Source organism: Euprymna scolopes, chromosome 1, assembly GCF_053919585.1.
Source record: "Euprymna scolopes isolate OS-2025 chromosome 1, ASM5391958v1, whole genome shotgun sequence".
Classification (NCBI taxonomy): domain Eukaryota; kingdom Metazoa; phylum Mollusca; class Cephalopoda; order Sepiida; family Sepiolidae; genus Euprymna; species Euprymna scolopes.
Window position 1 is genome coordinate 156,415,991 of NC_136482.1, and position 14,147 is coordinate 156,430,137.

At 35.0% G+C, this 14,147-nt stretch overlaps 1 protein-coding gene across 2 annotated transcripts in view; it reads right to left on the reverse strand.

Annotated features, from left to right (window-relative positions):
* The window catches only part of LOC145276853 (structure-specific endonuclease subunit slx1-like), a 251,566-nt gene that overhangs the window by 69,026 nt on the left and 168,393 nt on the right, over positions 1–14,147 (reverse strand). For both annotated transcript variants that reach the window (XM_080128253.1, XM_080128244.1), the window contains exon 3: positions 2,256–2,307. In XM_080128253.1, the coding sequence (XP_079984379.1) occupies positions 2,256–2,307 (52 nt within the window). The remainder of the gene's footprint in view (positions 1–2,255; positions 2,308–14,147) is intronic.

Sequence of the window (14,147 nt, forward strand, 5' to 3'; positions counted from 1 at the left end):
CAGTAAATTTGTTGCCCTAAAGAAAACAACACTACAGCTTTATTTTAAAACTTTTTTGAAAAATCAATTTAGGTGTCATGTGATGATATATTTTCCTCTTTCGATATGAAGAAATTAAGATTTATTACACAAAAGATAATATTAATTATCCAAATAATAACATATAATAAAAATAAAATATAATAAAAATAATTATTAATATTACTATTAATTATAACAAAATAAAAATACTTAACATTATATAATGATAAAAATAATAAATTACTTAATTAAAAAGAAATAACAATAAAAGATTATATAAAATAATATAAAAAGTATTACTAAGAATTTGAATGTAAAACATTTTTTTTATCGTCTCTGGAGATTTTCAAAACATGAAACAAAAAACAACTCTAAACCGTTTGTTCCAGAACCTTCTCTAGTGATAGCTATAAAAAGCGAACAATCGCAAATTATAATCAGTTATAACACGACATTGGGATACAATGAGAGGCGACCATCTATTATAACTCTGCCCGAAAGAAAACACATGAAAACTCGAGTCGTTGAAATAACAGACAAACGAAACAAGATACAGAAAAATCTCTTTCATTAAAAACTGGTAAATATAGACTTTTCTTAATTATATTTGACCAAAAAGCATTTATGTCTAAAGATAAAAACAAACATTACTATAAAAACATTTACTCCTAATGAAAAGGAAATAACTAGAAAACAGAGTTATCTCCCTTACACTATCGATTATAAACAGCTTATTAGACATTCGTTTTCTTTACTATTTTTGATTTTCTTTTTCTTTGTTAATAAAAATTTGTTTTCATTTTCAAATTATCTTTGTTTTACTCTTTTATTTTTCATTGATATGTTTGTGATGTTCCGTTACCCCTAGACTAGGAACAAATCCGTAACACAGGTGACTTGATTATGTAGTAGAGTTGACATCTATTTAATGTAGCCGCCTTCAGCCTCAATCACCGCCTCGATACCTGTCCGGAACTGAAAGTATGTCTTTACCACAAGCGCCGGAGGCAGCTCAGTGAATACTCAGTGGATGGAGACGATCAGGCTGGCTTTGGTGTTGTAGGAGATCATATAGGTGATATTCTTAATGTATGACCAAAAAAAGTAGTCTAGTGGATTCAGGTCAGGGGAAGAGGCGGGAGGCAGTAAAAGAAGAGTACAAAGTCATAGCACTCCTTCTGAAGCCAAGCCTGGGTCTCTTTGGATTTGTGGAGTGGCACTAAATCCTGCTGTCACACCCAAGGTCTGCCAGTAGCCACTTGATTGCACCAGATCACCACCCTCTTCAGCACATCCAGGTACACTTTGGTGTTAACTTTCCAACTGACTTCAAATATGTGAGGTAGCATAATGTGGCCCTCACTTGAAACCACACCAAAGACCATAACTGTGGCAGGAAACTTTGTTGCGCTGTGCCCTCAAGCGTTGAACCATGCGGATTTATATTTTGAGGGTGCTAGCAATGATTCTATTGTCAAAATTTGGATCGGTAGAGAGATTGAGTTCTACAGCAGTGCATCTCTAATCTCGCTCATTGAACATTGTGTCACTTTCAGACATGATAGAAAGCTCCTATCACTCTTGGGATTTGTACACAACTGGCCAATTAGTAAAAAAAAAAAAATCCTCAAAATTAATAGGTGTACAAATAATCTTGTTACTGACTCTATACACACGCAAATAAACTGTTCCACTGTATCATAGTTCTTCAATGTGGCTTGAGAAGCAAGTACTGCAAGCTTATATCAAAACCCAACCATTTCGATAACAGTTCGATAGCTTACCTATTATACATTCAACATAAGCCACGAGATGAATGAAATGGTAATCCTTTATGACCTGATGATATAATGTAGACGATTAAAAAAATATTTATTGTTAATTTTAGATGCCGGCATACTGAATGTAAGCAATGGACAGTTGCAATCTGGAGGTATCTGGCATCTACCCAGATACTGAACTATTTTTGTCGTTATAGTCATTTATTTATGACTGAATGAATTAGTTCAACCAGGTCAGAAAGGGTTAATGCTTATATTAAGTATTTTCAGCAAACGAGAGTTCTCCATTCTTTTATGAAGACCTATGTATTATCACTCATAGCAACCAGCAATCTCGCTTAATACAAAGGTAGAAGAGGTGAATAAGTAATTTAAATTTGTCTTTTTCTGTTCAACATTACAAACATTCTTTCATTCTTGCGAATAGACTGAACAATTATCCACATTACTTACCCTCAAAGCAGATATGTTGTTTGGGAATCCATGAACTGTGAGCACCATTTCCCTAAAAGAGAAATGGTAAAAAAAAATAAACAAATGCAAATAACAATGGAAAATTGTCCCATCGGGGAAAGGGGGGGGGTAGTAAAATACCAGACAAGATATGACCTGTTAGCCAATTTACATATTGTTGCAATTAATTACTATTTATAACTGATCTTTTCATATCCAATGCAGCTAAAACTGGTCTTGAATTTGGATACACTAATAAAATATAATTGAACATTTTTCTCTCTGTATGTATTAGTAATAGCCTCCACAACTATTTTACACTAGTGACTGGTCTAGTTCTGCCGTTTTGTTTTAGGGCATATCAACTCTTTTAGGGATGTTTTTTAAAACAAAATCCAGTCGGTATATATATATATTATTCCTTAATTGGAATTTTTTATTTTGAGATGAGCATTTTTATGTTAATTTTATTTTTATTTCGGACTATTAGTCTATTAGTATCTGATCTTCCATAGTCGGGTCCGTACCGCTTGGTATATATATATATTATTCCTTAATTGGAATAAATGTGGATTTATAAGATCAAAGAATCCAACCTTGATCGCCCTTCGGGGCCCGTGGCGCAGTTGATAGAAACGTTGAATCTCTACGGTTCCAGATGAACATTGTCTGAAGATAGCGGTTTCAATCCCACCCAAAGCGTGCCAGAGGTAATTGGTCACAAATGTGGTGAGACGACGACAACTACGGATGGCAGTGATGGCTGAGAATGCAGTTAGGAGATTCGAAGTTCCTATCTATCGCGGTTACCACCTGACGAAGGCCAGAGGAAGTTGGCCGAAACGTTGTGAACCAATAAAAACAAACAAACAACAACTAATAAAGATGAGACTAATAGCCGAAATAAAAATAAAATTAACATAAAATCCAGTCACGTGCATAAAAGATTATATGCTTGAAGTTCTTAATATCTCTCTGAAGCTCTCAAATTGGGGGCTCACTAACTGATGTAAGTTTAAGATGTACGTTGGGAGTAGATAGTTTTGGGGAGTAGGGTAGGCAGAATACTAGAGCTTTATTTTGAAACTTTAAATACAGGTCAAGAACTGGAAGCATGTGAAGCAACTCGCTGTAAATATTAAGTGATTTTACAAGCAAAATTTTGGTTCCACGTACATCCGTGGTTTACACACACATGCTCGCGCGCAAATAAACATTTCAATTTTCCCTGTGCATTTTACAAAAAAATATGTTTTGTCAGCAACGCCACAATTTTAAATACGCTCACACACTTTTCTCAAAACAACAAAAGTAAAAACAACATTTTCTGCGGACGTAGTTGAAAGCACCATCACATGACACAAACAACCAATGAAAATATTAAAACGATTATCTTTTTAATGATTTTCCAAAAGCCAAAATATCAGCAGCAGCTATCGCGTTTTGGAGCTGGTTTGGATCTATAAAAAGGGCATTTTGTGCTCAAATGAGTCAGTCAACCACAAGTCAGCATGCTGTAACATCATCATCGACGTGTGGACGTAAAACGCATGCACGCTCGATAATTAATTCCTCCACATGGAGATGGACCTTGTTACCCTAATGGACTTTTTACCGTTTTCTATCTCTCCGCTAAAGTAAGTGAGGGACTTTTATATCGTTTAATTCTTCCTTAAAAAGAACTGTTTTCTTCATTACATAACAAACACAGTCACCATTCACAAAGCAAACAACCCTGTCTGTTCTGTTCATTTATTTACAACCATTTAAAATAATCTCATCATTTTTCACCTTCTAAACTCATTAATTCCACAAAGGACTTACATCTAACATTTTAATCATAATGACTTCGAAAGGAATTTCACCAATTGGATGTTTGTGTTACAATATTTTGGATTTATAATGGGGTATGGTCCCTCACAGTCGGACGATTCTATTTATAAACGATGCTGCTAGGAACTGACAAATCGAATTAATTCAAGTTCTGCTACCAACCAATCAGAAACCAGAATTGCTCCATAAATATTAAACCTTTTCCGTAGCAATTTCACATATTTTTTTTCCGTCTCGACACGGTAGGAATATTTTGCTCTGTGGAACTGTCTACTGCAAACAAGTCACCTCTCAGGACTTGTGTGTAACAATGAACCATCGGAAACTGTTCTGTCTACTGCAAACCAGTCACCTCTCCAAAGTTGCTTAGAACAACGAACCATCTGAAACTGTTCTGAAACTAAACATGACTTACACTTCTAGAGTTTGTTTATTCATCTTATTGTTTTTGTTAAAAAAAATAAATGTGGTGCATTAAAATCAGAAGGAGGTGTTTTGTTTCATTTCTTTTTTTTATTATTATTTTGTTTGGGGGAAAGAAATTTAATTTTACTTAAACTTCTGCACCCCCACAAAGTGGTGACACCGCCGTTCAAAAGGCCCCCACACATGCCTTTTCCCCAAGTGCCAGTGGGAGCTCAGTGAATACTTGGCAGATGGCAGCAATTAGGATGGTTTTGATGTTGTTAGAGGTCATGTTGGTGATATTCTCGACGTATGACCAAACAAAGTAGTCCAGCTGGTTCAGGTCGGCAGAGAAGGATAGGGGGCAGTGAGAGACGGGTACAAAATCATAGCACTCCTGCCAGTGGCCACCTAATTGCACCAGAGGATCACCACACTCTCCAGCACATTCGGGTATACTTTGGTGTTGACTTTCAAGCTGACTTTGAAGATGTGGGGTGGCGTGATGGGGCCCCTTACTTGAAACCACATCAAAGACTATAATCATGTCTGACATGATAGAAGATCACTTAGGATTTATATACAACTAGTCAACTAGTAGATGGTTTGCAACAAAAAAAAGAGAACCGGTTTTCGTCAAATGGAAATAGGATCATGTCATCTTTTCTAGAACAACAATTTTATCATTCTACCCTGTAGTTAATAAGGTTGGAGAGTAGGGTAGATAGAACAATTTTTTTTAAAATTAGCAATGGATTGGAAAGATGCATTTCAACGTAATTAATTAGGTTAAAATGGGTTCAGAGCAAACAACTTGCTCAATCATTTGAGACAATTTAGCATGAAGCAAGAGATAGACAGAATGAAACCAAGTTTGGCATGAAGTAAAATTTAGATGCATCATAAAGAGGGCTAAATGTTACGACTAATACTAATATTAAAGAAATAAACACTTAGGCTTTAAAACTACTTGACAGAATTGTACAAGATTTTTGCATAAAGTATCTTTGGCATGGAAGAGTTCAAATTCTAATAATACCATTAATACTAGGACATATAGTATTACTATCGATAATAAATACTTAATGCCTCCAAAAGTATTGGGCAGAATTGTATTAAAGTTTGAATGAAGAGCCCTTGGAATGCCAAATGAGTCCTTAGGAGTGATAATTTACATGCTAAAGAAAAAAAAGAAACAGGCTTCAGCCTTGGCTTATATCACGCAAAAAAAGTCATGAAAGAGGATAAGACTGAGGAGGGAGAGTCCTAACTAAACCTTCACTGGATGAGTGTGAAGAGTGCTGGGACTTTGGAGAGACGTATTGCCACCCAAATGGTCATTGCCAGTGGGAAATCATTTGCAAAAGTTATCAAAAGAGATGAAAAGTATTGGAAATCTGAGGAGACTTATCATTACCCAGACTCCAGGCAACACCAGCAGTTATTATCAGTAATCTCTGAGGATGATCTGTGTGAGAACTCCTAGTGAGTACAAATAATAAATACTCCCAAACTATTGATTTCAATTAAACCACAATTCATATAAAGGTTTCTTTGGATGCTCGATGTATTAGGTTGAGAAGAAAGTTCTTGTAGAATTTTTAATCTTGATTTCAAATAAAGTATTTTCAAAATAAGTTTTTGTTATAATACATTTATATATATATATATATATATATATATAATTTTCAAGAGCGTTTTCACTCTATCTAATCGTTTAAATTACAATCGTTTTAAAACAATTGTCTTCTTTTCAGAACGTTGCATACAAGATGAAAAAAACAAATTCGCACAATTTTCTTATTTCAATTCAAGCTTGGCCGAAAAGCTACTGAAACAGCTTGTGATATCAACAAAGCTTTTGGCTCAGGAACCACTACTAAACGCACAGGATAATGGTGGTTTAAGAAATTTTGTGGCATTGACGAGAATCTTCAAGATGATGAGCGTAGTGGTCGGCCATCGGATGTTGACGACGATCAATTAAGAACCTTAGTCGAAGCCAATCCACGCACAACTGTTGAAAACTTGCTTCTGAATTAGACGTAACATATACAACGATTTCCAACCACTTGAGAGAGATTGGAAACACAATAAAAAAAACTTGATAAATGAATGCCTCACGAATTGAATGACAACCAAAAGAAATGCTGTTATAGAATTGCCATCTTTCCTTCTTTTACGTAACAACAATGACCCATTTCTTGAGCAGGTTGTGACTTGCAATGAAAAGTGGGTTCTTTACAACAACCAGTGGGTAAATGCTGACGAAGTTCCACGACACTTTCTGAAGCCAGAGTTGCACCAAAAGGTTTGGTGGTCTGCGACCAGTCTCATCCATTACAGTTTTTTGAATGCAGGTGAAATCATTATGGTGAAGAAGTACTGTCAACAAATGGATTAAATGCATCAGAAACTTAAAAACATCAAATGTATCAGAAACATAAAAAGCTCAATTCTCCTCCATGACAATGTCCGACTGCACGTTGCTAAACCGACCTTGCAAAAGTTGAATGAATTGGGCTACAGAACTCGGCCTCATCCACTATACTCTCCAAACCAGTTACCTACCGACTACTACTTTTTCAAGCATCTCGATAAATTTCTGTGTGAGAATTCTTCAAAAACCTAAGCAATATCAAAAATCCGTTCATCGCCACCAGAACGCAAGATTTTTATGTTACTGGCAAAGAAATACTTGTTTTGCGTTGGCAAAAGCGTATTGATTCTGATGGTGCTTATTCTGATCAATAAATTTTTATTTGAGCCGAGATATGTTCATCTGAATTTAAAAGTTAAAAACTGCAAGAACTTTCTTCTCAGCCTGATAATAATATTAAGAATATTAATAAACATTCTGTTTTTCACTCCACTTTAAAACAATATACTAACAAAATTTGTGAATATTAGCAACTTTGTATAACTTTAACTATTATTTCCATCTTGGATGTTATTTTCACATTTCAATCAAGAAAGCTACAATCTTCTTCAGGTATCTTTTGTGGAACTCAAGAATCTGTACAGTATTTAGTTATTTCCATGGAAGATTCATTTGACTAAGTTTCAATCTTCACTTTTCCTTCTCGCAAGCCATCTGTAATAAGAACTCGTCTTCTTACCACAATAAAAAAAGACTTTCTTTTCTCCTCCCATAAGCTTAGCATCAGGTGGAATTTTTATGCAAAGGCTTTCCAACTGTAGAACACATTACCTTGGGAATACTCCCCTGCTGATTACAACTTGGATGTCTTCAAATCAAATAGCAATAAATTCTTGTTCCATAAGTACAAATCAATTTACACCATTGAACCATATTAGTACACCCATAGTGTTCCTCATCTGTCAGTTGGCAATCATTTCTATTTCATTAAGCTTTATTCTTGACTGTTTCTTAGTCTAGATAAGTGGTGAGCCAATAGTAAAAATAAAATATATATATATATATATATATATATATATATATATATATATATATTTATGGTGATAATCCTGTTGATTTAAACATATGAGGATGACAAATATTTAAAAATTGGCTAAAAACATTAATTCCTTCACCCTCAACTGGGCACTTTTCTACAGGGAGGGGTCGCTTTTTTTTGCCAATATTTTCAAAAGTCACTGCCTCTTTTCGATTGTCTAGCCTTATTTTAAACCTACGTCACTTCCAGTTTGGCGATGGGCGCAGCAACTAACACATCACTTTTTTTCCTTCGTTTTAGCCTGCCTGCCTAGTACCACTTTTTTTTTTTCTTGCGCTCGCAATTTTCGTTTTTTTTTTCTGTTTTGCTCAACCAACACCCTTACACATACTTCTACTTTGTTTTCCGCCTTTGCGTGATGGGTTCGAGCCTGCCTGCCTGCCTACTACAATTTTATTTTTGTTCAACACACACCTACAAACACCTGGGCACCCAGGCTAGTTTATTAATAAAATGAACTTGTTTTAGGACAAAAATAAAAAGTGCTTTGGTCTAGAACAGGGGTCTCCAAAGATATGGAACAGGGATGAGAGAAGGCCATTGCTGATTTTTAGAGCAAAGCAAACCAAAAAAGTAAAAAAAATGAGCTGGACGTGTTTTATACTGTCTTTCTCATCAGCTTTGCTTTTTAGTGAAATTGGTTCCCCAAAACTTCATTCTTTTAATTGTTTTCTGAATAAAAAGAAAAACCACCCCACTACTTTCACACATTCCCATTTTTTTTAATTTTTCGTAAATATTTTTATGTTTTCCATAGGAATGCCGCGGGCCAAATCTGGGCTGTAGTTTCTTCACTAACCAGGGACAAAATAGATGAACTTAATTATCAGAACAAACACAACACTTTGTATTATTTATTTCTTCTAATATATGAGCAATCTTCAATAAGTTTCCAGACTTTTTTCATACAGGCAGTTTTATTGATAGTACACACATGAAACGTTAGTCCCCCTCAAAGTAATCTCCTCCAGCTGCAATACACTTGTTGTGCCATTCCAACAACTTCTGGAAGGCTCCATGGAAGTCTTTTTGTGTGAGCATGTCAATGACTTTCATGACAGCCTCTTTCATCTCCTCAATTGTCTCATAACGACAGCCTTTAAGGTTTTCCTTGAGCTTAGGGAATAACTAAAAGTTACAGGGAGCAAAGTCTGGACTATAGAGGGAGTGAGGAATAGAATTGATCAGCTTGACCATCTCCCTACTGTCATAACAAGGTCTTTCTTTTCGATCTTCTCTGAGCATCTTTGGGACACATTTTGCACAAATCTTCCACATCTTCAGTTTCTCGCAAATAATTGTGTGTACAGTTCCCACACTGACATCAAATTGTTCACTTATTGTCTCTATAAACACATGCCGGTCCTTATCCATGAAATTCTTTATTTGGCCAATCAACTCTAGTATTCTGACTTCTTTACTCCTCCCACACCTTTTATCATCCATCACAGACTCCCTGCCTTCCTTGAATCTCTTATGTCACTCAAAAGCTGATGTTCAATTCAGGCAAGAGTCAAAATCATTGCATACGTTTTTTGTGAAAAATTTTCAAAAATGCCACAAAAAAAGATATGAGTAAAAAAGTAACAGAGCGGATTTTCCGGGGATGAGATGCTTTTGTTTAAGTAGGACACATTCTCTATTTAAATGTGTAATTTGTAGTAACAAAATATGTTTATGCTGCAAGAAACATCATACTAAGCATCACCAGTAGCTAACTTGAAGTATTCGTATTGTTTTTAAATAAAACAAGAAATTTTTATTTTCAATATAAAAGCTGCAGACGAATTGGGACAAAGAAAAAATGCATGTTGTTATTTTTTTTTTTTTTTCTCATCAGTTTGTTCAAGCTGGAGATGGGGCATCCTACCAGATGCCAAACATACACCCGCTAACTCAGATATTCAAACCAAGGGATCTTTTTAAGAATCTGACCATCCCTCTAAGTGCAATTAGTTCACCGGGTATATATTTATTTAAAATTCTTTTTTTATATAAATTCAGTTACTCCTATAATAACGGAAATAGATAGAGATCTTCCTAAGATTCCAGTTTCTTTTCATGTCGTACATAAGATCTTAATATGGGTTCACAAGAGTTTCATAAGACAGATGTTTGTTATATTTTTATTTTACCTTTTTCATATGTTTAATTCAGTCATTTTTATTTTGAGTTTTGGTGGCGGTCTGAGTGGCATTCAAGTTTTTTTTCTTAAATTAACTTTTTTTATTTTTGTTTTTAATTACTGCAATCGTTGTTAAGATCATTACTTATAAATCCTCCTGGGATAACAGAATATTTTTGTGCTTGAATGACAAACCAGAAATGTTCTAGTCTCTAGTCAAGTTGGCAAAGGAATATGAGGCAATGACATTTCCCAGCCATTAGATGGGATGGATTGGGGGGGTTGGGCGGGCTGGGTACAGTTTGTTTTTAATTTGTTTTTCTTCTTGTGAATTTTCTTTTTAGGAGTGGGATGACATAGGAGAGGCAGAGTTAGCCATCATCAGAGAAAGAATTGACAGGAGAGATTGAAAAAAGTTAGAGTTTGGGAAACTGAGAAGCAAATAAAAAGCATAGTGAGGAGAAATTAGCTAATCAAAAGATAGAGGGAGGGAGGGAGAGACAGAGATAAAATATAGAAAGATATAGATAGAGATAAAGAGAGAGGGATCAAAAAGCCAAAGATGGAGAGAGGTAAAGACAAAGAGAAGGGGGATAAAAGAAAAAGAAAGCCAAAGAGAGAGAGAGAGAGAGAGAGAGAGTCAAAGAGAGAGAGAGGGAGAGAGAGCCAAAAAGAGAGAGAGAGGGGAAGAGAGAGCTAGAGAGAGAGAGAGAGAGAGCCAGAGAGAGAGATAAAAATATCAAACAGAGAGAGAGAGAGAAAAGCCAAATAGAGAGAGAGAGAGAGAGAAATCAAACAGAGAGAGAGAGAGAGAAAAGCCAAACAGAGAGAGAAAGAGAGAGAGAGAGAGAGAGAGAAAAGCCAAACAGAGAGAGAGGGGGAGAAAAGCCAAACAGAGAGAGAGAGAAAAAAAATCAAACAAAGAGAGAGAGAGAAAAAAAGCCAAACAGAGAGAGAGAGAGAGAGAGAGAGAGAGAGAGAGAGAGAGAGAGAAAATGCCAAAGAGAGAGAGAGAAAGCCAAAAATAATTGCTATTTTAAATGGTTGCATTGTGGCTGGTGTTTTACGATGACATAATCTCAGCATCATCCATAATATACTAATAGCATCTTCCTACTTTTGCTGAGAAAACATCTCTTAAATAATTCTTCTCTGCTTTCATAAAAAACAAAAAATGATGCAACTATAGTTTATGTGTAACGTGATTTTTTTAAAGAGATTTTATTTAACTTACGTCACAGACTGAGACTGCATATAACAGTAACAAAAGTGATGTGTCGACTTCTTTTCAATTTTTCACTATAATATTTAACTGTAGAATAAATTTACAAAGGTTTAATCTAAAAAAAAAAAAAAGAAGTGATATACTTCCTAAATAAAATGAAAAGGAACTTTATTTCATGTGTAGAATTCAAAACAAAATTATCTCCCTATTTTTCATTGGTCCTAAAGTCATGGTCCAGTGTTTTAGAATGAAAAATTACACAATGTCACCACAACAGGGAGCATGTTAATTTCAATTATTCTTTGATTAGATTTATTTATAACTAGCAGGGGTGTCCGGCGTTACCCGGGTGTTTGGAGGTGTAAAAGAAAAAAAAAAAAGTTTTGGTAGGCAGATAAGCTCGAACCCGAAGCCTTGAGGCGAAGGCGAAAAAGAAAGCCTGTCATCTTAGCTAAGAGGGCAGAGAAGTAAGAATGGTTGAAATTAAACGATTAAAAAGTTAAGTGAATGAGTTCACACAGATGTGTAAATTTAATGAGGTCAAACATCATGCTATAGAGGAAATGAACTCCTGCACTTGATTTTGGCTGCGAGGCAGTTTTTTTGGTTTTGTTTCCCCAAGATGTTGGGGGAAAACCATCTCCCCATAAAAAGGGGAGTGTCCAAATGAATAGTAATTGTCTGATATGACGGGTTTTCACCGCATTGATCAAAGCTGATTGCTTTCTGGACGTTCCTGGAAGGAAAGTCAAGAAACTGCCTTCGCTTCGATTAGTTTCACTTTATTCATACGAAAAACATCAACAAACATGCGACAGAATGGAACAGTGCAAATTTTATAAAAGTTGGTCAAAATAAATCTAGACACTATCTCCCTTCACAAATCGTAGATATTATGATCTAGGAGATATATAAAAGGTTCTAAGAAATAGACCCCCCTCCCTCCGGAGACCTTTGCCTTTTATATATACACTAGCGAGGAGTACCCGGCGTTGCCTGGGTGCTTGGATGTGTGTGTGTGGGGAGGGGGGGGTTAAAAAAAAAAGTAAGTATGAGGATCGAACCCGAACCATTGAGGCAAAGTTGTAAATTAAAGTGTGAAAAAAAAAAACGTGCGACGTTAAGCATTGCCCGACCGCGAGATACTAACGGAAACACGTTTGAATTTATTTAATTACTTGGATTTAGCAGGTGCTCGTTTTAATGAGTTAATGAGGTCAAGTTTGACTGCGGGATTTCATTTACTGCTGAACGCTTTTTTTTTTTTTTTTCCCCCCCAACATGTTATAGAAAAAAGACTAACCCACGTGCGGCGAGCGACAAATGTTGAATATTTATCTTCCCGAAATCGAGCAAATTAAATAGACAGGCGAGCTTCGTTGTTAACTGTGAGATATTACGATTTATATGTGATATAAAAAGTTTTAAAAAGTTGTGAACCGACCGACCGACCGCTTCTCTGAAAGAAGCCTTTTGTAGACACACAGAAAAAGTGAACACACATACATACATACATTTTCGCTTTTATATTTATAGATTATGTTTTACTAATAAATTTGGTCTATTTATTGGCATTAGTAATTGCATACAATACATGCCTATCATATACATATCAATTATAAACTTCTGTACCTTGATTATCCTTTAGAGAAAAACAAGATTCAGATTAGCATGCTATAAGTTTATTAAATACTAGCAGGCTGTCCGGCATTGCCCGATCATAAAATATGCAAAAATAAATATATTTTAATTAATGCCGAATTTTTCATTTATTAAAGCAGAAATACCGTAGGTATTAAACATAACCTACATTCCTTAACAAAAAAAGAAAGAATCATCCCATCACTAATAATGACATTAAATAAGCCGAAAAAGGTTGATATGGTGTAGAACCAAATAATCAATTACTAGCGGGACCTGTGGAAATTCCACAGGAGACTCATTCATATGTAATATATTGATGTTGGCATTCTTTGGATGTCCAGTGTAAATGTAGATGCCCGGATATTATTGTAGCTCTTTTGTTAAAACTGCAGAAGTATTTATCAAACCTAGCAGGGATGCCCGGCGTAGCCTGGTAAAATACGCTTAAGTACATTTGCATATTTCGATTCTTATATGTTATACATTTGTGATTTCAAAAATAAAAAAAATATATCCATATGATTTGGGTGCATCAGCTTAAATCGAAACTGAAACCAAAACTTATGAAGAGAAAAAAAAAATAATATATATATATATATAAATTGACTTCCTTCAGCTATAACCGAAACAAAAATGTTAACAAATTCCTAATGAACCGCCCCCTTAAGTAAACACTTCATCAAATCTCCACACTAACGTAATGTACTTGCAATAACCCTTATCCCTGAGTGGCTTCCGGGCCTTGATAAGTGGTGATCACTGTGTAAAAAAAAAAAAAAAACTTATGAAGAATTCTTAGTAAAATTATTTATAAAAAATAGATTACTTGAATGCTATCAACTATAATCGAAACCGAAACCAAAACTTATAAAAAATTCTTGGTAAAATTATTTATTACAAGAAATTGAAGGTCATAACAATGAAAAGACAATCACTCAGCAGAAAAAAATGTAAGCGTGACGTGACGCACAAAAGAACACACACGCTATCGTATTAATATATAGATTATTGTTCGCTAAATATTGACGCCAGAATAAAGAGAATATTTTAAGTTTCATTCTGGTCTTCGACATGCAACAATTTGATCAAGACGTCATTGAATTAACAATTAAAAACTATTTAGGGTTGATAAGTTTACAAATATTGTCGAAATTTAAAAAAGATAGGATTCAAAAGAGCAT